The sequence below is a fragment of the Bubalus kerabau genome, chromosome 12 (assembly GCF_029407905.1).
Source record: "Bubalus kerabau isolate K-KA32 ecotype Philippines breed swamp buffalo chromosome 12, PCC_UOA_SB_1v2, whole genome shotgun sequence".
NCBI lineage: Eukaryota > Metazoa > Chordata > Mammalia > Artiodactyla > Bovidae > Bubalus > Bubalus kerabau.
This window is the reverse complement of record NC_073635.1, coordinates 12310389-12335956: the sequence shown is the minus strand read 5'-3', so window position 1 is coordinate 12335956 and position 25568 is coordinate 12310389. Positions and strand designations below refer to the sequence as shown.

Genomic DNA, 25568 nt, shown 5'->3' with positions numbered 1-25568 from the left:
TTATTACAGAATATTGAGCAGAGTTCCCTGTGCTATAGAGTAGGTCTTTGTTGGTTATCTGTTTTAAATATAGTAGTGTGTATATGTCAGTCCCAAACCCCCAATTTATCCCTCCCCTTCCACGTTTCCCCTAAGTAACCATAACTTGTTTTCTAAGTATGTGAGTGTGTTTCTGTTTTGTAAATAAATTCCTTTGTATCATTCTTTTATACCCCACATTTAAGCAATACTGGGCATCCCCCAGGGTTCAGCAGTAAAGAATCTGTCAGCAATGCAGGAGCTGAAGGAGACACAGATTCAATCCCTGGGTCAGGAAGATCCCCTGGAGGAGGGCAGGGCAACCCACCCCAGTATTCTTGCTTGGAGAATTCCATGGACAGTGGAGCCTGGCAGGCTACAGTCCATGGGGTCTCAAAAAGTGGGACACAACTGAAGCAATTTAAGCAGTATCATATAATATGTCTTTCGGCACTGCAATGATCTTTGTGGGGCATGAATCCTTTTGAACCATGGTTTTCTCCAGATACAAGCCCAGAAGTGGGATTGCTGGACCATATGGTAGCTCTATTTTTAGTTTTCTAAGGAACCTCCATACTCTTCTCCACTCTACTCTTCTTACTTCGCTTAGTATGATAATCTCCAGGTCCATCCTTGTTGCTGCAAATGGCATTATTTCACACTTTTTCATGGCTGAGTAATATTCCATTGTATATATGTACCATATCTTCTTTTTTTAATTTTAATTTATTTTTAATTGGGGGATAATTTCGTTACAATGCTGTGTTGGTTTCTGCCATACAACAATGTGAATCAGTCATAAGTATACACATATCTCCTCCTTCTTGAACTTCCCTCCCAGCCCTCCCAACACACGCCTCTAGATTATCACAGAGCACTAGCTTGAGCTCCCTGTGTTACACAACAGCTTCCCACTAGGTACCTACTTTGCATATGGTAATGTATATGTTTCAGTGTTACCCTCTCAATTCATCCCACTCTCTCCTACCCCCACTGTGTCACAAGTCTATTATCTATGGCTCCATCTCTAATCCTGCCCTGCAATAGGTTCATCAGTCATTTTTCTAGATTCCATATATATATGTATTAATATATCATATTTGCTTTTCTCTTTCTGACTTATTTCACTCTGTATAACAGGCTCATCTACCTCAGTTCAACTGACTCAAATGCATCCCTTTTTCAGGCTGAGTAATATTCCATTGTATATATGTACCACAACTTCTTTATCCATTCATCTGCCAATGGACATTTCAGTTGGATCCATGTCTTGGTTACTGTAAACAGCACTGCAATGATCGTTGTGGGGCATGCATCCTTTTGAACCATGGTTTTCTCCAGATACACGCCCAGAAGTGGGATTGCTGGATCATATGGTAGCTTTATTTTTAGTTTTCTATGGAAACTCCATACTGTTCTCCACAATGGCTGTACCAGTTTACATTCCCACCAACAATGCAGGAGGGTTCCCCTTTCTCTACACCTTGAGACATATTTATTTTAAGTAGCTGGCTCATATGATTGTGGAAGCTTGACAAGTCAAAAATCTCATGGAGTAGGCTACAGGCTGGAGACCTATGGAAGAATTGCCATTCAAGTCCAAAGGCAGTCTACTGGCAGAATTCCTTCTTGCTCAATCTTTTATCCTCTTTGGACATTCAGCTGACTGAGTGAGGGCCACCTTCATTACAGAGCATCATTTGCTTTACTCAGAGTCTATAAATTTAGTGTTAATCTCATCCAAAAGATACCTACACAGAAACATCCAGAGTCATCTCTGATCAAATATCTGGATGCCATGGCTCAGCCATGTAACTGTACCAAATCAACCATTACAACTACATTGTATTTATGCATGCAACAGGTGATGAAAATTTGTGATTTAATTTTTTAGTTATTACAATGTTGCTATAAAGATTCATGTACAAATTTTTGTGTGGACACATGGTTTCATTTATCTAGGATTGAAACTACTGAACTAAATGGGAATTCTATGTTTGAAATTTTGAGGAACTGTCAAAATGTTTTCCTAAGCAGCTGCACCATTTTACAGTCTCACCAGCAATGTATGAGGGTTCCAATTTCTCCACAACTTTGCTAATACCTATCATCTTTTTTATTATAGCCCTCCCTGTAGGTGTGACACAGTATCTCATTTCCTGATGACTGATAATATCAAACTTCTCTCACATGCTTGTTGATTGGCCTTTTGTATATTCCTTGGAGAAATATTTATTCAGATCGTTTGCCCATTTGTTAATTGGGTTATTTTTCTTCTTATTATTAACTTATGAGTTATCTATATATTTGAAATACAAGTCCTATATTTGAAATATAATTTGCAAATATTTTCTCCTAATTCTGTGGGTTTTCTTTTCATTTTCTTGACATTATCACTTGTAGCACAAAACTTTTTACTTTAGATGAAGTACCATTTATTTTTTTTTTCTTTTGTTGCTTATGCTTTTGGCTTCATAAGTTAAACAAAAATTACTTAATCTAAGGTCTCAAAATTTACTTCTGCATTTTCTTCTGAGTTTCATAATTTTAGCTCATATAAATGTGTGTAATTTTGAATTAATTTTTATGTGTGCTCTGAGGAAGGGATACAACTTCATTCTTTTGCATGTGTCTACCTAGTTGAGCCAGCACTTGAACTTTTGCTTTTATTACCTAATATTTTCTGAAATCATTTTTTCATGTAAACAAATTATTTTAAAGAAAACATCATAGCATACTGTGACTGTAAAGCAAGTATGATTTGCCATGAAAAGAGAGGAACATGTAAATACTAAGAAAACAAAACAGTGCTATAAAATGTTAGAGATACATATGACTGCTGAAGGCTTCCTTTCTTTGTTAAAAAGGGGAAATCTGTATGTTTTCAGTTCAGTTCAGCTCAGCCACTCAGTCGTGTACGACTCTTTGCGACCCCATGAATCACAGCACGCCAAGCCTCCCTGTCCATCACCAACTCCCGGAGTTCACTCAGACTCACGTCCATCGAGTCAGTGATGCCATCCAGCCATCTCATCCTCTGTCGTCCCCTTCACCTCCTGCCCCCAATCCCTCCCAGCATCAGAGTCTTTTCCAGTGAGTCAACTCTTCGCATGAGGTGTCCAAAGTACTGGAGTTTCAGCTTTCGCATCATTCCTTCCAAAGAACACCCAGGGCTGATCTCCTTCAGAATGGACTGGTTGGATCTCCTTGCAGTCCAAGGGACTCTCAAGAGTCTTCTCCAACACCACAGTTCAAAAGCTGTGAGAATTAGGGCATTATTAAGGATATACCAGCACCAAATGGAGATGTTTCAAGTTAGAAGAATAAAAAAGAAACATTTGTCTCACTGAGTGACTTGAGGTGCATTAGGGCCTCCCTGAGAATGAATAGATGAACAGGGAATTCTCTAAGCACCTTTTTTTAAAAAAATATAAATTTATTTATTTTAATTGGAGGCTAATTACTTTAAGTGAGGGTTGGCCCTGCAGGAAACACTTTTCTGTATCCCTGGCCTCAAGAGTAATGGAAGAACCTGGGCTGAGGGAGGCGTCCACCAGGAGTTTGAGCCCAGGCGCATCACTTATCGCCTGAATCTGGGCAAGTTAGCCTTGCGGAACCTTGTTTGCTCAGCTGCGGCTAATTTCTTTCTAAAGGGTGGTCTGAGGATTTACTACTGGGTTATGTGGAAGGCAGTCCAACAAAAGGTCAGCGTAAAGAAACGTGAGTGCCCTCTCACCACTTAAAGAAAAACAATCTAGTACCCAGGTAGGGTTTTCCAAAATGTGGGATGCTAGCGCCCTAAGAATCTCCCCGCAGAGGAGCCTGCAGCTCAGTGGCTCCCTCTATGGCTTCTATCACTTCTGTTTTGACAGACTGGACTTGGCGAATTTTCCATTCCTGAAGACCCAGCCTCTGACAACCATTCCTAAGGTCCTCTCAAGGCTCGGGGAATTCGATGTCATGACTCTAAGGAGAAAACGGCTAAAAACATGGAGAATCCAAACACACTGCTGAAAGTTCAACCTTCCTAATGGCAGTAGCAGCATCCATGGTCTGTCCCACTCACTTCCTCTTCCCAACCTTCGGTGACGAATCTTAAGAAGCAGAAACAAGGTACCCAGGCTCCCCCCTGGGCTGAAGAAAGGAGGGATTGAAAATCCCAGCTGAGAATAATCAGTTTCTGAAAAACCACAGGCTCATTCGTGCCAGGAGGAGTTACTGAGCCCTTCCCCCGGGACTGTGCGGTACCAGGACCGTGGGGTACCGATGTGAGACAGGATACAGGAACCTCTACCTAGGAGCCCTCTGCCCTGATGGGGAGATGAACCACACAGGGGGGGTCCCAAGCTGTAACATCTTGGCTCAGTTCAGGGGAGGATGGAGCCTTGCTGGGGAAAGAGAGAAAAACACATGGTTCAGAAGAAGAGTGGGTGGAGAGGCTGGAGAGCTAAGGTGCACGGTGGGGTCGGAGGTGGCCGTGAGGAAGAAAAGCAGAATGGAAGCTGGATGTTAGAAACCTGGCAATCTTTCTTCAAGGCAGTCAGCTCCTTCTGCCCTGCGTTAGGCCCTGGGTTTCCGGTTCCGGTTAGCACCGGAAATCCTGACAGCGGACTTGAGCCTACATGCTCTCCTAGGTGGGGTTGTTCTTTAAGAAAGCTACCTACCGCACATGTATGGGATCTAGAGAGATGGCACTGGTGAACCTAGATGCGGTGCAGCCGTGGAGACGCAGGCGTGGTCAGCGGGCTCGTGGACACAGTGGGGCAGGGAGAGGATGGGACGAATTGGGACAGTAGCGCTGAAAACATGTGCTCTGCCGCGTGCGAAATAGACGGCCAGGGGGAATCTGCCGTGTGACGCGGGGGCCTCAGATCGGAACTCTGTGACAGCGTGGGGGATTGGGGGAGGCTCAGGAGGGAGGGACACACGAATGCCTGTGGCTGATTCCTGTCGATGTGTGGCAGAAGCCAACACAATACTGTGAAGCAATTATCCTCCAATTAAAAATAAACTTTTTTTTTTTTTTAAAGAAAGCTATCGACAGACCAGAGAAGCTGTTGGTGGAGGTGCAAGAAGTAGGTGAAATGCTCACCAGAGCGATTTAAAACTGGTCAGATAAATGTGGGGCTTGAAAACACTCAGAAGAAACTCCTCCCTGCTGCCCTGTCTGTAGCCTTGCCTAGAAAGTGGACACTGGTAACCATCCCACTGTGCCGTTTACATCCACGAAGTTACCCTTACAAGACGCCTGTAACAAATCCCCTTGGAAGGGGGGTGGTCTTTTAAAGTTTAATGTTCTCTCCCCTGTGGTGTGTAAGCTTTTTTCTTTTTTAATTACAGTTGATTTACAATGCTGTGTTAGTTTCAGGTGTACAGCCAAGTGATTTAGTCACGCGTGCGTGCTCAGTTGCTTCAGTCGTGTCCGACTCTTTGTGACCCCACAGACAGTAGCCCTCCAGGCTCCTCTGTCCATGGGGATTCTCCAGGCAAGAATACTGGAGTGGGTTGCCATTCCCTTCTCCAGATCGTCCAGACCCGGGGATCGAACCTGTATCTCCATGTCTCCTACATTGGCAGGAGGGTTCTTTACCACTAGTGCCGCCTGGGAAGCCCATATATATGTGTGTATTATATATATATATATATATATATATATATATATATATGTATATGTATATGTATATAGTGAAGTCGCTCAGTCGTGTCCGACTCTTTGCAACCCCATGGACTGTAGCCTACCAGGTGTCTCAGTTCATGGGATTTTCCAGGCAAGAGTACTGGAGTGGGTTGCCATTTCCTTCTCCAGGGGATCTTCCCGACCCAGGGATCGAACCCAGGTCTCCGGCATTGTAAACAGATGATTTACCCTCTGAGCCACCAGGGAATAGTAGGATGTATCTCTTAATTCCAAACTCCTAATTTATCCCTCTGCCCTTTTCCCTTTGGTAACCATAAGATTGCTTACTATGTCCATGTGTCTGTTTTGTAAATGAGTTCATTCATATCCCTTTTTTAGATTTCATAAGTAAGTCATATCATATGATATTGGTCTGACCTACTTCACTTAATGGTATGGTGGTTACAGAGGGGAGAAAAGCCAGCACAAAGATGGGAAGGCTAGAATCACACTGTCCCAGCAAGTGGTGGGGGGAGATAGAGGGATAGATGGAATCAGACAGGCCGCCAGTGGGGCCAACCCTAGTGGACATGGACCCCACCTCCTGACCCCTCCTCCACTGATTCCACTCGACTGAACCTGGGCATTTGTTATCCTCTTCTATCTACTTTTTTGTGTATTTGAAAATCTCCATAATAAACAATTTTTAAATTGTCTGATTGATTATCATGGAACCAGATGTACCAAATTGTATTTAAGATGTACTTAAAATGTATTTGTTGCTCCTAAAGTATCTCAAGTTTAAGTTATTTTGTTCAACTGAAGACCCTGATGGGATGGACACATGAATAGACAGATGGAAGGATGGATGGTCAGATTGCTGCTAAAACAAAGGCTGGTTTTGGGGGCCCTGGTCACTCAACTCCAGAGAGCACTTACCTGCCCAGTTCTAAAGTACCAACCCTTGCTGATTCCATCTCTGATTTTCCTTCTAAAGTCAGATCCCCGTGTCAAGTCAGACAAGATGCTTTTCTTTCCACCTCCTTTCAGATTACTGACATCCCTGAAAGATGTGAAGCGCTGACCTCAAGATGAATGGCTCCATAGCCTGTCACCAAATCCCCCAATGACCTATTTCCAAACAACAGGCTCTAGTTACATCCTAAATGTGGGTGTTTGCATCTATTAGCGTTTCCTGCTGTTCTTCTCCATCCTGACCCCTTTTCCTTTAGGAAATTAATGGAGGTCTCACATTTACTCGATCCACGGTTAACCCCTACTTATTAAACTCCTATTGTGTGCTACTAAAACTCAGCAAGAACGGAACCTGCTGTGCCTTTTTTGTGGTTCTCAGAGGATCTGCTGTTACATGATGCTTATGTGAGGAGAGTGGGTTTTCAGGCTCTTTGGGGTACACGTTCCAGTGGGGTGCTGGAACGGGCTCATCCAGAGCTTCCCTCCCCAACTCTGTGTTCCGTGACGCTAAACCGGCGGCTTGAAACCAGCTGGAGTACGTACACCACAAAGCCAGCACATTCTCCAAATCAAGACTTCTGCCCTCTCACCCCACAGAGCCAGTTGTTAAACATTTCCCAGGATACAACAGGCTTTTTGCATGTATCACCCCATTTTCTCTCTACACTACCTCTTAATGTAAACGATTTGCTCATGAGAAAAGCCAAGCAAAACCAGCAAGTGACAGGACCAGACAGTAAAACGTGCAGCCCAGTGCCCATGGTTCCAAACCAGGTCCCGCTCCCCTGGCACGCCCACAGCCCCCCATCCACCTCCTCCCCACCCTCCTAACTGTAGTCGGCTCTCTTTATTTATTTTTGGCTGCACTGGGTCTTCACTGCGGCGTGAGGGCTTTTCTCTAGTTGCAAGGCGTGGGATCTAGAGCATGCGGGCTTCTCTAGCTGCAGGGGGCGCTTAGCTGCCCCGTGGCATGTGGGATCTTAGTTCTCTGACCAGAGGTCGAACCCTCGATCCCTGTATTGAAAGTGCAGAGTCTTAAACACTGGACTGCCAGGGAAGTACCTCTCCTTATTTACTTCTCATCTTTCCCCTTCACTTCTTCCAACCAGACATTAAGAAATAACAAGATAGAAGATGAAGCAGAAACAGGGCATGCTATGGCTTTTTTTAAATATAATTTTTTTAAGTAGATGACAAAGGTGGCATATAACCTAGACAGCAGCACTTGTCATGGGGTCTATTACTGATTAAGACCCTCACAAGCTAGCCTGGGGAGTTTCACAATACACATTGAAAAGGGTGATTTTGGGCAGTGATAACAATTAAAAAGCAGAGACATTACTTTGCGGACAAAAGCCCGTCTAGTCAAAGCTATATGGTTTTTCCAGTAGTCATGTATGGATGTGAGAGTTGGACTATAAAGAAAGCTGAGTGCCAAAGAATTGATGCTTTTGAACTGTGGTGTTGGAGAAGACTCTTGAGAGTCCCCTGGACTACAAGGAGATCCAACCAGTCCATCCTAAAAGAAATCAGTCCTGAATATTCATTGGAGGGACTGATGTTGAAGCTGAAACTCCAATACTTTGGCCACCTGATGCAAAGAGCTGACTCATTTGAAAAGACCCTGATGCTGGGAAAGATTGAAGGCGGGAGGAGAAGGGGACAACAGAGGATGAGATGGTTGGATGGCATTACCTACTTGATGTACATGAGTTTGAGTAAACTCCAGGAGTTGGTGATGGACAAGGAAGCCTGGTGTGCTGCAGTCCAGGGATGTTGCAAAGAGTCAAACATGACTGAGCAACTGAACTGAACTGAATAATTATTCTAAAGACCAGGAGGATATTAGAAATGTAAAAAAGAATTATTAGCAATAGATTACTTACATTCTAAATAGAGACTGTGGATAAGAGACCAGAAACTCAGAGCCTTGGGATTTATAATCTCTCTCCACGCATGCATGCTAAGTCGCTTCAGTCATGTCCAACTCTGTGAGACCCCATAGATGGCAGCCCACCAGGCTCCTCTGTCCCTGGGATTCTCCAGGCGAGAACACTGGAGTGGGTTGCCATTTCCTTCTCCATCTCTCTCCATAGATCTCTGAATTTTCTTTCTTGTTTCATTATCTGAACATCCAGGTGCCATGAAAAATAGGAAGATGACCTATTAGAACCCCCAACTTGGATTCTCCAGGCTGGCTCCCATTTTATATTATTACATATTGTATCAAAACCTTAAATTTGTACTTCTTTATGAAATGTTACCTAAAGTCACTGAATGTCCATCTTTTCATAATCTTTTTCGTATAACCATTCACAGTTTTTAATATGATTTATGAGGTAGGTTTAGCCTGGCTCTTTGGGTCAGGAAACACAGCCTCTGTATGGGGACGGTCCTGACCCAGGGCACTTGTGGACGGCTGGAGGAACTGGCTGTAGCTTGTGACTCAAGCTGGGTGAGCTTAGAAGGAGCAACTGCCTCTTTGGGCTCAGAAGGCTCCAACCAACTACCTTGCAGAGAAACAAAAAAGAGATTCAAGCATTTACTCAAGAGGACAGCTTCCGTTTACAGGTGGCTGCAAGGCTACAATGAGGCGACGTTTGCACTGCGTCACCCGTGAGGCAAGTGGGGGAGTGACTTGCCCCAAGTCACCCAGCTTGACTAGATGGGGCATATCCAGCCAGCTTGAAAGGCGATGCCCATCTTCCTCCAAAACCTGTGTCCTTTCCTCAATGCCCTGGTCTCAGGTCACTGGGAATAGACTCGTGAAGAACCAGGAAGATGCTCCCAAAGAAAGCAATGGGTGGTCTCCCGTGACCCTCCCTCCAGCACGGCCACCCCGTGCTCTGCAAGCTCTTCAGTTTCTGTCTTACCAGCTCCCAGGACAGAGCATGTCAACATCAGAATCAGATCCGAAAAGGGAGCTTACGTAAAATGTCTAGGGCCAAGCCCTCACTCAGATCAACTGCATCAGAATATGTGGAGGGAGTGCCCTAAATGCAGTATTTTTTAAACTTTCCTTAAGTAATTTTAACATGCAGCCAGGATGGAGAATCCCAGGGATGGGGGAGCTTGGTGGCCTGCCGTCTATGGGGTCGCACAGAGTCGGACACGACTGAAGCGACTTAGCAGCAGCAGCAGCAGCAGGAAGGGGAACCATGGTCTCCGATTCACACACCATAGCCTCTTCCTGGGCCACACAGGTTCTTACATTTCCCAGCTCTATCCCAGGCCAATCAGATCTGAATCACCGAGTGTTGTCTTTTAAACCATATTACTCTACAGTCTACTGTGGGGTATTTTCACTTTGTTACTATGTTTTCATTAGTTAATTTATGGGATATAGTTTGATCATTATTATTTGTTGTTGTGTTGTTGAGTCGCTAAGCCATGTCCAGCTCTTTGTGATCCCATGGACTGCAGCATGCCAGGCTTCCCAGTTGTTCACCATCTCCTGGAGGTTGTGCAAATTCATGTCTGTTGAGTCAATGATGCTAACCATCTCATCCTCTGTTGCCCCCTTCTTCTCCTGCCCTCAATCTTTCCCAGCATCAGGGTCTTTCCTGATGAATCGGCTCTTTGCAGCAGGGGGCCAAAATATTGGAACTTCAGCTTCAGCATCAGGGCTTCCAATGAATAATTCAGGGTTGATTTCCTTTTAAGATTGACTGATTTGATCTTGTTGTCCACGGGACTCTCAAGACTCTTTCCCAGGACCACAGTTCGAAAATATCAATTCTTCAGTGCTCAGCCTTCATTATGGTCCAACTCTCACATCTGTACATGACTACTGGAAAAAAAAAATAGCTTTGACTATACAGACCTTCGTCAGCAAAAGTGATGTCTCTGCTTTTTAATATGCTGTCTAGGTTTGTCATCACGTTTCTTCCAAGGAGCATCTTTTAATTTCATGGCTGCAGATACCATCTGCAGTGATGTTCAAGCCCAGGAAAAGAAAATCTGCCACTGTTTCCACATTTTCCCCTTCTATTTGCCATGAAGTGATGGGGCTGGATGCCATGATCTTAGTTTTCTGAATGTTGAGTTTTAAGCCAGCTTTTTCACTCTCCTCTTTCACTGATAATTAAACAGGAAAAAAAAAATCTCTGCAAGGGGCCTAGTGTTGGTTTCTTAGCCTCCCCACCTGATGGCCACTGGTACCTGGTGGGGAGTCACTGAACACAGCGCTGTTTCCTGCGGGCTGATGGAGCACACAGGCGTCAGAGGTCTCAGGAGAAGCGCTGGCCAGAGCTCCTATTGTTTAAAAGGAAATTCCTCGAGGCCCAGCGGAAAGCCTCCTACACTGGAGAATCCATCTGAAGCCCACATCCTCGTAGGCGTCCCCAGCAAGGCAGTATGAGAGACAAAGATAGTAACAATGCCTGAGGACACTCAAAGGGTACTGTGTGGGGGCCGTTCCAGTGCTTTGCACATAACTCATTAATTCCCACTGCAGCTAAGTCTGTGAGTCAGAGGGGTATGTAAGTGACAGCAACAAAGAGGGATCTAGGGTACTACAGCCCATAGACATTCATCTCAAAGAAACATGCGTTTTTATATCATAGTGGAATGGTGGGCTGAAAGCAGTAATTGGAGTATGGATACCTATTTTCTGTGAGAAAATAAACAGCCTCCACTTGAAAGACCCGCATAATGGGTGGAGATCTCAGTTAAGGCCAAGAGAAAAGGAAATGCTGAGGGCAGAGACGGAAGATGTGTTGAACTATGATAACCATATCTCTTGACATAACTATCCTAACTATGATAACCGTAACTACAATAAATCTCGTGAGTCCCTTGTACAAGAGATCGAACAAGTCAATCCTAAAAGAAATCAACCCCGAATATTCACTGGAAGGACTGATGCAGAAGCTGAAGCTCCAATACATTTGGCCACCTGAAGAGCTGACTCATTGGAAAAGACTCTGATGCTGGGAAAGTCTGAGGCAGGAGAAGGGGGTGACAGAGGATGAGATGGTTGGATGGCATCACCGACTCAATGGACACGGGTTTGAGCAAACTCTGGGAGATAGTGCAGGACAGGGAAGCCTGCTGTGCTGTCCCTGGGGTTTCAAAAAGTCAGACCTCACTTAGCAACTGAACAACAAAGGTTAACCGAGGAGTGGAATATTCCCAGGGGGTAAGTTGTACAGAATAAAAGGAAGAGGCACAGAGGGAAGCCCAAGGAGAACACAATGAGGATGAGAGTCTGGCTCAGAACAAGCCAGAGGGGTTATGCCTTAAGGGGTCACTATGAAATGGGCCACAGCTCTGTCAAGAGGATTAGTCCCAACAGATCCTTGGTGGATTAGGATAGGGTGAGGATGGGTGAGCTGGCTTTCAGAATTCAGCAATGGTCCAGACAGGAGTCCTTTTAAAGGCAGTCTTAGCTTCTGATAATTAGAAAATCTCCAACCAGTCCGAAGTCAGCTGTGGGAACTGATGATATGGCTGCAGATTCAGAGGCTCCTGAGCCAAGGCTAACACATAATCCAATTCAGGTGATACAAAGACTTTAGCAACTTGAAGATAAAGAAAGTTCACTTAATCACAATTTGTATGGTGTGTGTGCTCAGCCATGTTCAACTCTTTGTGACCCCATGGACTGTAGCCTGCCAGGCTCCTCTGTCCATGGGGTTTTTCAGGCAAGAACACTGGAGTGTGTTGTCATTTCCTCCTCCAGAGACGTTCCTGACCCAGAGACTGAAACTGTCTCCTGCATTGGCAGGTAGATTCTTTACTATTGAGCCACCTGGGAATTTTAGAACTAGTATCCACGCGTTCAGAAGGAAGGGGGTAGAGCTAGTAGGTACGCTATTAGGAATTAAAATCATTTTCACAAATTTTTAAGAACGAAATCTATTAATGAGATCATAGTCTATTTCATAGCTAAAAACTTACCAGACGTCATTATGTTGTAGCCACGCATTTCGGGAAACAAACTCACTCAGAAGGACAATGCAGATGGTGAAGTGCAGTGTATTACACCGGCGGGCCCAAAGCAGAGTCTCCTCTTAGCCAAGGACCCCGACCAGTTTTTGTGAAAACCTCATATACCCAACGTGTACGTGCCCAAACCCACCTCCCCAAATTCCCTGAAACTAGTCTGAACAAAGGAAGAGAAAGATACAATCAAAGTTTATCCGTGATTCATATGCCTTAAGCCTAGGTAGTTAACAGTGGACAATTATCAATAGGCCTGTGGTCATACCCCAATAAGCATAATAGAATTTATGATTCTATTTGGTTACACAGATAATTAGGGTGTTCTTTTAGGCAATGGAGAGTCTAGGTATGAGTCCTGGGTTCTTCCATCCGGGGAGCCTGGTTTTCCAGTTGGTATGTCGTTTACATAGATACTGGGCTTAGAGCTCAAAGTTCACAGTTCGGCCCACGATGGAGTCCTGCTTTCAAGATGGAGCCTGTTCTGTTTCCTCCTTCAATTAATTCTTCTCAGAGGAGTCACCAGGCACTGAAATCCATTGTAATTCTTGAAGTTTTGTAGCTACTTAAATCTACAATGTCCAAACATTTTTACTCCACAACATATTAAAAAACTTGAGACACGTGGCCACTCAGTCATCTACTAGCAATTCTCACCTCAAGGCCTTGAGCCTGTTAAGTCCTCCTGGAAAGTTCTTCCCACCAATATCTGATCAGCAAAGCTGTCCAAATGTCATCCCACTAGAAATGCTTTCTTGGCCTACCGTACTTAAAAACAGTAAACCGTGCATCACATACTTAGTGAAGAATAATATATACACACTATCTCAAACTAATTACATGATCTGTCTTCAGTTAACTGCTGTTTATCTGCTTATCTTTCAATTTTTGAGAGGGGAAAAATATGTATTAAAATCTGCAATTGTAATTTGGTATTTCTATTTCTCTCTTCAGCACTCTATTCTTGCTTGATATAAACTAAGGTGTAAGCAAGTGCATGTAAGTCAACAGTAGACATACCTTCTCATTTTTATTGAGATGACTAAGGTTAACAGTTTCAGGTGTACAGCACAATTCACTGTATGTACACACTGCTATATGATCATCATAGTAAGTCCAGTTAACACATATCACTACAGTTAAAAAATTTTCTATTTTATACCATTTATAGTGTTAAATTTGTATTTTTATAAATGTATATATAATCCTCTTTGCCACTGTATTCTACATTAAATTCTATTCAAACTATTACTCCATCTTTATACTGGTTCATATTATATTAGCTTGCTGTATTTCTATCTCCATGCTTTTATTTCAAGTGTATAAATAATTTTAATACAATCTAAGAATCTGAGTTTAACCCATTTATTGTCGTCAGTGGTCCATCAGAATTTTTCATTCACTGTAATCTCTGTTCCTCTTTTTCTGCTTCCCACTAGATAAATTTTCTTCTTTTATATTTTTAGTTTTTAATAATCATTCATGTTTGTGCATAGTGAAAAATTCATCAATTTCTTAATCTTTTCAATGTCTGTAACGTCCTCTTAAAGCACTTCAGCTCTTACTTTCAAGAAGGCTGAGCGCCGAAGAATTGATGCTTTTGAACTGTGGTGTTGGAGAAGACTCTTGAGAGTCCCTTGGACTGCAAGGAGATCCAACCAGTCCATTCTGAAGGAGGTCAGCCCTGGGTGTTCTTTGGAAGGAATGATGCTAAAGCCGAAACTCCGGTACTTTGGCCACCTCATGCGAAGAGTTGACTCATTGGAAAAGACTCTGATGCTGGGAGGGATTGGGGGCAAGAGGAGAAGGGGACGACAGAGTATGAGAAGGCTGGATGGCATCACTGACTCGATGGACATGAGTCTCAGTGAACTCCGGGAGTTGGTGATGGACAGGGAGGCCTGGCGTGCTGCGATTCATGGGGTCGCAAAGAGTCGGACACGACTGAGCGACTGATCTGATCCCTCTATAGCCCTGATGGTAATGCCTAGAATTTTGCTACATTAAAAATAGCTTGGTAACAGTCAACTCTGCAAAGTTACTTGATCACTCTTCTCACTGTATCTCTAGAAGCATCTTCCTGATTTTGTTACCTCTTAATATTGTTCCAAAAGTATTTTCTACTAGGACCTTTCTAAGGCAAATCTGAGGTTTAAATGACTAAGGATATTTTTAAATGTTGTCATATTCTAATGCTAATTTGCTTGGATATACAATTTTAAGCTCAAAGTAACTTTTCTTCAATCCTTAAAAAGCCTTTCATCTTCTTACATTCAATAATGCTTTTCAGAAACCTGATTTTTATTCACAGTAATTACTACTACCTGACACTATATAATAATTTGTTTGTTCTCCCCCTACTAAAATACAAACTCCATGAAAATAAGGACACTTTTGTTCACTACTGTGTCTGTCATACCTGGAACGATGTCTGACACACACAAGATGCTCAATAAAACACAGACTGGATTATATATAGCTTTTTACCCTGTAGGCTTTGCCTGCTAAATCCATTCCTCAAGAAAGAAACCAGCAATTTCCTAGCAGTCCAGTGTTGAGGATACTCTGTGCTTCCACTGCAGGGGCACAGGTTCCACCCCTGGTCAGGGAAATAAAACCCACAAGCCATGTGGCAGGGCCAAAAAAGGAAGAAACCACAAGAAGCCTAAAGTCAAATTCTGAAGTCATGACACAATCACGCGAATCTTTGCCTTTTCCTATCTGTTCTGATAAACCTGGCAAGTTCAAAGGACTTTTCATGCTGAGACTAGAGATCTCACTAAGTACTTGGCTCTCAGATGCATCTCCTTTAGGTTTATCATTATTCTCCTTTAGCTTTCCAAAACTAAAAGGTCCTCTGCCAAACTTGGGATCGGGTGGAGGGACGCGACTGAGGGACATGATACAAAACCCTTACTAAAAAGGATCCCTACCCACATTCCAGGTTCACAATGCTCACACTCAAAGTGGGATGGGAGTAAATAGATACAATCTCTATACACAGAGGAACACACCACTGGGTCTCACTAATCCCAGCGTCACTCTCTTCCTGCCTTCCACACCTTAAACCTAACTTCCCACGTCTCCACTGTACCCACCCTACGTAACTCAGAAGCTCCAACGATCTCAATGGGATCCTTTTTAAAGACTGCTGTTGAAAGCACAACTTCCATATAAATCATGATTAACTGGCATCTTTTAAAGAAATGGCATCTTACTGACAGTAACATGAAAAACTACATGTTTCCCAGGGTATTTAGTGACAAAGATAGCCTACTTCTAATATTATTAAAACACTAAAAAGAAGCCAAACTGTTGTGGCACTAATATTGGTAGGTGGTTTTTTTTTTTTAAATAAACTTCTAAAACTATGATAATTTTGTATTCTGTCAAAGAAAAACATTTTGAAAAAATATTTTGATAGCGTAAAGCAATAAAAAAAACAAGCAATTTTGATAGTGTGAAGCAATAACACAAACACAAGTACAAAATAATTTATTACAGCATTATATAGGTTGGCATTATTTTACAGTGAATTCTTTTCTCTCAACAATTATGAATCTAAATATACACTTAGCGTGAAGGAAAACAATTTTAATTAGAACATTTTCTCTAAATAAAATCTCTTTTGAATTTGTATTTGTCTTAAAAGGAAGTATTAATGTTACAGACATATATGGTTCTGAAAAAAACATATTCAATGATACTATTACTGTTTTCTGTACAAGATAGAACAAAAGCTGCTGCTGCTACTGCTAAGTTGCTTCAGTCGTGTCCGACTCTGCGACCCTATAGACAGCAGCCCACCAGGCTCCCCCGTCCCTGGGATTCTCCAGGCAAGAACACTGGAGTGGGTTGCCATTTCCTTCTCCAAGAACAAAAGCTATTCCCCCCTAAATATTGCTCAACAACACTATGTTTTAATAATTACACTGTTGCAAGGAGGAAGCCAATCCTGACTCCATGTTGGAAATGGTTTCTTTGACTCGCTTCTGTTATTATGATTACACTTAATGGCTTGGCTGGAGGACCCTGGCCCTGTGCTTGCCTATAAACTAAAGCGCTTTTCTTCAGAACCCTGTCCACCTGCAGATGGCAGAAGGGAGGAATTAACACATCCCCTGACTGAAGCCTGCCATTCTGAAAGATGTTTGCAAGACTAACAGTCTTTTTACTTTGCTTCCTCACCTCCCCCCATCTCTGATCTATAAAAGAACCTGGCATCCAGACCCTGTCAGATGGTTATTTTGAGGCACTGGCCTGCCGTCTTCTCGGTCGGCTGCTTTCCAGATAGTCTCTTCCTTGTCTCAACAGCTCGTCTCTGGGATTCACTGCCCTGTCGTGTGGCAAGCAGAGTGAGCTTGGACTCGGTACCAAAACTAGTTGATGGTCTAGATTCTCACTGTGCTGATATTAAAATGTATTTAATAGTCAGTGTATAGCTATAAGAGTAAGACTATCTCACTGAAATCTGTCTTCTGTGCCGTCACGCCCTCCTGAAGCACACCACTCATATATAGACTACTTAAACTCCCTGGGGACACACAAAGCAATTTAGTCAAAAAAGCACAGCTCTCGCCTGTGGGTCAAGACTGACCTAGATATGCAACAAAGTCACTACTGAACTTCCATGGGTAAGAGGCAAACGGATCCCCACACCCTGAAGCATCAACATACAGCTGCAGTACCCTTGTTCAACAGACAATAGCGTTTTCATGGATATTAAGAAGAAAATGGTACAAGGTGGACAAAGAAAAACACTAAAGTTAAGCTTTAAATAAATATTTGCCAAAAGGAGTTCCATACCGTTTTGAAATACAGTTAATACTTGAATATTGATGTGCTTTAAAAAGCAAACAGACAATAACAAAACAAACCAAGAAGGGATCAAAACATAAAATTCTGAAATGAAACCTGAATCTAAAGAAAATAATACAGTGGAGCTGGATTCAACGTAGGTTAATTAGGAAATTATCATCGTCACAATACGAAGTGACAGCAACCATCACAGTGTTGATAAGTGAAAAATTTAAGACAACTGTACAAGAACAAACAGGTAATTTAACAGATTTTTACGTAAAGTGGCAGAGTCAGATGATACCCATTACAGCTGACCTTTGTGCAAAGCAACAGTTAGGTGCTCTGACCCTCCGTGTAGTCAAAAATACACATACACTAATAGTCTGCTGCCTGTGCACACACAGTTCCTCCCTATGTGGGTTCTGCATCAGATTCAACCAACCGCAGACCACAGAGTAAGGTAGTATTTACTACGGAAAAAATCAACACATTAAGTGGATCCTTGCAATTCAAATACATGTTGTTCAAGGGTCAACGGTATTTCATTTCTTATCTATATTAAAGCACAAAATGGAAGAGAAACCTTAACCTGAATTCAGCTTTGAGTCTAAGAGAAGTCAACTTTCTAGAGGATTTCAGGTTTCATTTGCCAAGACATCACAGTTGGCTGTGTGGTTCCGAGCTGCGCTGTGACTGCTGACTTCGCTGAGAGCAGGCAGGAAAGCAGAAGAGAAGGGAAGCAGCTTGTGACATGCCATCCTATACTCCTCATACTGGGAGTTGCAGCTCCCAAAGCTGCCATTGAGCAGCGCCTCAGAAACCTTTATTAAAGTCTATTAAACAAGGAAAAAAAGAAAACTATTTAAAAAATAACCTGGTTAATAATCACCTTAACCAAAAGATGCAGTTTGTTAATTAAGCAACAGAAAATCAACAAGGCCTCACTCTAAGATACCTTCTTGCCATCTATAACAAGTAATCACCACAAAAAGGAACATTTAAAAAATCAATTCTATGAGGCCTTGGAAAAGCAACAGAATTCTAATACTTTACAAAGGTGAATCTCTGAAACTATAATCAGTCGTGTGTGACTTTCTGAGACCCCACGGACTGTAGCCCACCAGGCTCCTCCGTCCATGGGATTTTCCAGGCAAGAGTACTGGAGCGGGTTGCCATTTCTTTCTCCAAGGGATCTTCCCAACCCGGGGATTGAAGCTGGGTCTCCCACATTGCAGGCAGATGCTTTACCCTCCGAGCCACCAGGGAAGCCCATAATTACTGAACGTGTCCTTTATTAACAGTAATAGTTCCCATTTACTGAGTGCTTACTGCATGTCAAGCACCTCACAGTTTACTATTTCTGTTACCTGTTATGCTAACTCTGAGATGGACCGCCTTTTCATCCTCAACTTATAAATGAGGAAAAGGACGCTAAGGAGGTAAACTGCCTAACATGACCCAGCTCACAGTGAGCAGAGCTGAGATTCAAATCCAGACGTAACTCCGAAGGCCCACTCAGGAATTACGTTGCAAAGAGATGTTCTGTTAGCTCACTCGGTATCCATAATCTGTGGCAATCGGCTGGTGAAAAATCTTACCTTTACATTTTTATCTTTTATAGCTTCATCCAGTCTAGTGGCAATAGCAATTGCTTTCTCTTGCCTTGACTTGTCCAGAAAATACATCATTTTAGCACCTGAAATACCAAGACATTTCAAAACCAGTAAATGTGGACATCTTAGATTTGATCTGAACCGAACAGTGACTTAAAATATGGCTCCAGGTATCCAGTCAGCAGTGGGCTGCACACGACTGTGGCCTTTTTCCCTAACTCTTTATTCCATGATATCCCACTGACAGCTTGGGGCCACAAGAAAAGTATTTGTATTACGTTTAGACACACACACAAAAAGGCCCCTACAAATTGGGGCTTTTTCTGTGATAAAGAGATGGCTGTGAAGCATTTACCAGGAGACCAGGGCTAACAACCCCACCCCTCAGAAATGTAACTATGGGCTACCCCTGTGGCATCAGTCAATATTTCAACTAAAATCATTTTTGAAACATGATACTCTAAAATAAAACACCTAAGGAACAAACTATTATCAGAGTAGTGTGATAGATGGACAACAGGAAAATCTTTGCATATTTATGAAGAAAGTAATTTTTAAAGCTATTTTAAAGTAAAATCCAATTTATGTTCCCCCTATAAATTCATGGTCCATGTTCATTTTTTCTTGGTCTTTTATTAACATATTTTTATTATTAATCTATAAGATTAGTATGCATATTATTAGCTTTACTCAGTTACATATTTGTGAATATTTTCCCTTCTTGGCCTTTTGACTTTCTTTATGGCTTTATTTTTATTGAAGTAAAAATTATCTTTTTCTGAGAACATGTTTAGAAAGGCATTTCCCATTATTATAATAAAGAAATATCTCCTTCCATTATCCTGTGTTTTTGATGAGAAATTCTTACCTGCCCTTACTACCAAGAAGTGCTGTAATTTTTCATAGGAATTAACTTTTTTCATAGATAACATAACCAAGCAGTTTGCCTTTACAACAAGAAAGCTTAGGTTAAAATATTTAAATACGTGGCTTAAAGTAGGAGCATAGTTAATTACATTATGTACTTCGTTAATTTTGTCCCCAGTTCCATTTCCAGTCTTCTTCTAGTTTGCATGTATGCCACCTTGTCATTTTATGAATTTGTATAGACTGCCTAAAATCCTTGCTGTAACAGGGCAAGATATAGTAAGTCCTCAAAACACAAAATATAGAAAGTAACCAAAATACAAGAAAAAAGTAAGTCTCACATAACCTCAACATTCAGTCAACCACTTTAATACATGCTTCTCCTCAGCTTTTATGCAATGGATATTTTTACACAGCTGAGACTGTACTGTACGTCAATTCTCTCTCTATACTGCTTGCTCCTGTTGTAAATCTTTTGTATAGACATCACTTTCTATCACCACCTGGTGGTCCAGCCTACAGGACCACTGCTTCCCCTGTAACTGGACATTCATTAGCTTTGCTTCCATCCTTTCCCTCATCCTTACACACATAATTCCAGTTAATACCTTTGACCTTAAAACTCTTTCTTTGCTTTGGATTCTTTAAAATTATTTACACAAGTATGTACAGCTATAGCAAAAGACAAAGTTCTTGATAAGAACGATGAGTTGTCTTCCTACTTGGTCAGGCCAATTCCCACCCGCAGCAGTACAATACAAGACTACTTCACACTACAGCTTTCCCATACTTCAGCCTCCTTTTTTCAAACACAAATAACCTTTGCTTTAAGGTGGAAGGTTAGGTTAGAGATTTTTCTTATTTTCAGGGGAAGGCTTGTACTGCTACGAACTTCTCTCAAGAGTTGCTTTGGCAGAATCCCATAGATTCTGTACGGTTATGTTTAAAAATAATCTTTCCTAATTTGAAAGATCACAATAGTACTGTGTTCTTTTTCTCTGATAGTTTGATCATCTTGCCAAACTTTTTTTCCCCATCATATTCTAACTTTTTGCCACAAACATTTTAACCCTGGGAGCTAAATACCAACCTGAAAGTAGATGCTGAAGAGAGGTAGCATTATGTGTGAGAAAATCCTCATTAAAACTTTCCAAATCCTTGTTAACAAATATTTTCTGCATTTCCTGAGATAGAACTTTGCTCACGATGTCTGGAAGATTACTGTGATTAGACACTGTAAAAACAGAGCATTTATAGTCTACAGTATGTTTGGCCTGTCCTTTGAAACAAAATCAATTGAAATACATTCATATTTACTATTAAGCCTGATACATTTTACATAATAAAAATAGGAGTGTTCCTTTGGAATACAAATACATTCCAGCTTAAAATGCACTAATTTCTAACATATCTTTGCTAGTATCTTCATTTAAGTACTTTGCCAACTTTTTTCTTTGTACTAATCTCTTTCATGTCCAGCTCAATAGAAGACAGGCGAACTGTCATAATTACTTTTACATAAATATTACCTTTTTTATACTTACCAGATTTAGAAAATTTAATTAAACATTCATGTAGCCATGGGTTATTCCTGTTGATAGCAAAAGCTCGTTTAACAGACTGCAGCATTAACAGAAACTTTCCTATGTCAGAAAAAATTAGACAAGTAACAGCATCAATATTTAAGTATGTTACTTTATTCCCTTTATTTTAGCTTCACTTAAAATCCAGAAACAAAGTATTATCTTTCCTATAATCTTCAAAAGCAAAATTCAGAGTTGATTTTGGTTATCAGAGACAACTTTTATTTTCTAAAGAAATGCTTGAAAAATCATCAAGAATTACTTCAGGTAAACAATCTGTATGCCTAGTCAAATAATTCATTTGATCATAATATTCTAATCTATTACTCAGTAAAGTTTTGAGTAGCAAAGGAAAAAGGGATTAAGCGCCTTTGTGGGAGGTTGAAATGAAGGTCTAAGAAACAAAAACGGATCTAACTCACAAACATTATACTGAATATGGTCACCAATAAAATAAAAAATTAAAATCTGAATCCAAACTATTACCTTTTCTAAAATATATTTCAAATGCTAACAGATGAGTGTCAATGTTATCAGCAACAAGGTTCTTAAGAGGTATAAGAAACTTGATAGCTTCTTCTAATGGATTTTCTATCTATTTTGAAACAGAAAGAAAAATTATTGTATTTAAAAAGCAGGCACACAAGTCAAATTTCCCCCCAAATTTTATACTAATGCATAGCTGAAGTAATCTAGATAGTTCTTTTTATATATCTAAGCAGCAAGAAAAAAATTTTTAAACTATCAACTATAAACAAAGTATAGTCAATACTATTCAAAATGGAAATAGCTCTACTGTTTTCATGTTTAGAAAATTCAAAATAATTTTATAAAAATAAAAAATACAGAAAATCATTCTGTAGACTTAATGAATTGGTACTACAAATACCAATGTAATACCAAGCCCCTTGACGTTCTAAAGTAAGGAGACAAACTTGAAAAAAAGTCAAGTTTAAAATACTAGATTCACAGTGAATAAACCAGAAAGCTAAATATTTCCCTAAATCTGGTTCCTAAATAACTATTAATATTTTGAAAAAATTGTGGAGATAAGCTACTATTCTCTTTGTAGCTAAAACATTATCTAGCCAAGTATATAAAATGCTGCCATATTTCACTGTATTGCTGCTCTAACAAATTACCAAAAATTTACTGTATTAACACAAATTTAGGTATTTCTCTGGCGGTACCATGGTTAAGACTCTGTGCTCCCAATGCACGGGGCATGAGTTCAATCTCTGGTTATGATAAGGACAGCGTAAAGGGACAAAGTAGGTGATTAAAGTTAATCCCAAGAGGGAATTTAAGTAGAAAAAATATGGACGACCTCTTTAAGTTAATGATTACTCAAGGAAAGCAGGTTTACTTAACCACAAAACCAAGCAGCCTTGCTTGGCAGCAAAGCCATGCAACAGAAGCACAGGACGTGCCCCAAAACAATAAAAAAAACGGTGGCACGAGACCCACATCCTGCCCAGTGAGCTCAGTGCACTAATGATCCCGAGGACATGCACACACAGGAAAGAGTAATGTGTGAACCGAGCCTGACTGTGTAGGGACAAGAAAAAAGTCCCCGCCCAACCTGGAGGAGAAGCAGGTGATGGAAGCACAGCGTCCGCTTGGGAAGGCACACAGGTCCTCTCCCTCCTCCTCACTCGTGCTTTGATTACCAGTTCGGACTACGTTCTCGGGCGTGGCACTCCCCGCCTGCACACCGGTAAGCCTCCCGAGAGTCCAGTCTAACAGATCACTTTGCTCTTGCTGAAGTCTCTCCGCACCGAGGCATACAGGACTGTGGTACTAGAGTTCTTTGGAGACCCTCAAGTGACACCAAACAGTGTCAGTTGGGCCACTAAGTTCCCTCACGCTGCATACTGCAGCCAAAACAAAACCCCACAAATTTATCTGACACGGTTCTGTAGGTTAAGAGTCCAACGTGGGTCTCACTGCACTCCAAGAGGACTGCATTTCCTCTTGGACGTTTTAAGGGAGAGTGTTTCCACGCCTTTTCTCAGCCTCTTCAGGATGCCCACCTCTCCTGGCTCGGGGCCCCCCGTCTCCTTCACAGGCAGCCACAGAGGAAAGAGTCCTTTCCCATCACTCAGCCCTCCCCGCCTGCTGCCCTCCTCCCCTTAAGGTCCCTGTGATTAACTACACTGGGCTCACTGGGTAGTCCAGGAATCCTCTCCCTGTCCAGTTTTTTATTTTTCAGATTTTTTTTTGGCTTCACCATACTTAAGGCATGTGGGATCTTAGTTTGTCTTATTTAAAGGCCTCCTAAATATAACCTTAAATTTCATTTGCCACCTTAATTCTCTCTGCTGTGTAATGTAATATATTCACAGTTTTCAGGGATTAGAACATGCATGCATTTGGAGGGCTATTATTCTGCCTACCACAAGTACAATTCTACCTATAATCTGCATTAGCCCAAACTTACATATTATCACTTAAAAGTAACTGACGACCATCATAATGATCTTAGCTAATACTACAAATTTGGCTTCTGATTTACAGATTTAAATAAATCATATTTATAGTCAGCACAGAACTAAATAATACAAATTTTATCAAATAAATACAGTGTATTCATCTCACCCTTTCTAATTTTTCAGGTAGAAGTTCTTCTTTGAAACCACTGGTTTCTTCTTCTTCATCCCGTTTTTTCTTTTGATTTTTTGGTTGATGTTCCCTTTCCATATGCTTTCTCTCTTCTTCTACTTTAGCCTTTTTCTGAGCTCTTCTCTGCTTGCTAAGCATTTTCTTCAACTCTTTGGCTGACAGGTTTTCTGTAAATATTCAAATGAATGAAAACTGAGTCAGTGCTCTCAATTTCCTCATATTCTTACTCAATGCATCTTATTAGTCTATCTGGCCTTCCCCGGTGACTCAGAAGGTGAAGAATCTGCCTGCAGTGCAGGAGACCCGGGTTCAATCCCTGGGTTGGGAAGATCCCCTGGAGAAGGCAAAGGCAACCACTCCAGTATTCTGGCCTGGAGAATCCCATGGACTACCGTCCACGGGGTGCAGAGAGTCAGACACAGCTGAGCGGCTGTCACTAGTATGTTTGGGGGAGGGGAGGCACGTGTATGAAAGTTTTTAGAGGGTGTATTCCTAATGATCAGCTTACACGTGGCACACCAAGGGCAACAGCAAATGCTGCGTCAACTAAAACTAACCGACGCTAGCCTAGCTCCTCCTCCCACACAATACATGGGCTTAGGCAAATCCTCTCTCTCGGTCTCAAGTCCCAGACTGTATAAAGTGGAGTTGAAGATTATCCTTTTGGAAAAATTCAAGAAGTGAGACAAAGCACACAGGCACAAGTGATCTGTTCAGAAATCTGCTTTCATGCCACTATTTCTCAAATATTCTTGGGTATTGACATGTTAGTGAGTAAAATGTATTCAGATATTCTCATTGGCATTACTATTTTCAGTCAAGTAGGTATTAGAAGCTGTACAAATATATTTTTTCCTCTAAAAAGCTCAGTTGTTTTCAATTACCACTTTAAAAAAACAAAACAAGACAGCCCATAAACATTATCAGTTACAGGACAACACTTTCTAAGTCTTCCTCCTACTTTTTTGGGGGTATATCCATTATCTAATGTTGCCTTCACACTCATTTGATAATATACTATTCCATCATTAAGTTAATGACATTCTGAAATTCTGTGTTCTCTTCAAGTCTCTTTAAGCAAGTCTCTTTAGTTACCTGAATTTCTCTCTTGTTGTTTGCTTTCACTGGTCAAGGGATTATCATACAGTTTCAAGTATATTTCAATAGCTGATCTAGCAGCCTTGAAATAAAATCCATGTCTCCTGAGTGTATCTTCTAATCTCAAAAGGTCAACGTAGGCCCGAAGGGTCATCTTCCTCATGCAGTAAGTATGGAAGTCAAACTGATCGTCAGTTATCTCAGAAAAGTGCTTAAAAACAAAACCACAAAGTTATCCCTTACATTTATGTCAATAACGCCTACTTTTTTTAAAGAAAATTATAAAAAGCCTGTAAGATAATGTAAGCAGTCACAATTTCACTTAGTTGCCCTCTCCAGGGTTTAACATACAAAGGACCTCAAGTTGTTCTTTGCATTCAACTTAAGCTTCTCTTCCTTACATTCCATCCCCATTCCCTAGAAATCATGTTT

The 25568-nt window shown here is 41.4% G+C and overlaps 1 protein-coding gene and 2 long non-coding RNA genes across 8 annotated transcripts in view; 1 reads left to right on the top strand and 2 right to left on the bottom strand.

Annotated features, from left to right (window-relative positions):
• Positions 1-2758: 2758 nt before the first annotated feature.
• LOC129624290 (uncharacterized) lies at positions 2759-3538 on the bottom strand. The gene is made up of 2 exons (XR_008700861.1): positions 3483-3538; positions 2759-3276 (listed from the first exon to the last, which is right to left on the bottom strand). It is a non-coding gene; the product is annotated as an uncharacterized LOC129624290 (long non-coding RNA).
• Position 3539: 1 nt separating this feature from the next.
• On the top strand, positions 3540-7158 carry LOC129624289 (uncharacterized). 3 transcript variants are annotated; one of them, XR_008700860.1, is made up of 3 exons: positions 3540-3783; positions 3891-4131; positions 5049-5379. It is a non-coding gene; the product is annotated as an uncharacterized LOC129624289 (long non-coding RNA). The 3 variants fall into 3 exon arrangements; XR_008700859.1 differs by adding an exon at positions 6633-7158 and having other exon boundaries at positions 3618-4131; positions 5049-5327; XR_008700858.1 differs by having other exon boundaries at positions 3617-4131.
• Positions 7159-17029: 9871 nt separating this feature from the next.
• NAA16 (N-alpha-acetyltransferase 16, NatA auxiliary subunit) overlaps positions 17030-25568 on the bottom strand; it is a 64649-nt gene continuing 56110 nt past the window's right edge. For 3 of the 4 annotated variants that reach the window (XM_055541959.1, XM_055541960.1, XM_055541961.1), the window contains 7 exons: positions 25134-25347; positions 24015-24205; positions 21903-22011; positions 21378-21476; positions 20924-21067; positions 18952-19049; positions 17030-18186 (listed from right to left, as the gene is read on the bottom strand). In XM_055541959.1, coding sequence (XP_055397934.1) covers positions 17989-18186; positions 18952-19049; positions 20924-21067; positions 21378-21476; positions 21903-22011; positions 24015-24205; positions 25134-25347 — 1053 coding nt within the window. In that variant the 3' untranslated portion in view covers positions 17030-17988. Of the gene's footprint in view, positions 18187-18951; positions 19050-20923; positions 21068-21377; positions 21477-21902; positions 22012-24014; positions 24206-25133; positions 25348-25568 lie in introns of those variants that run through there. The other variant, XR_008700857.1, reaches the window with a different exon arrangement.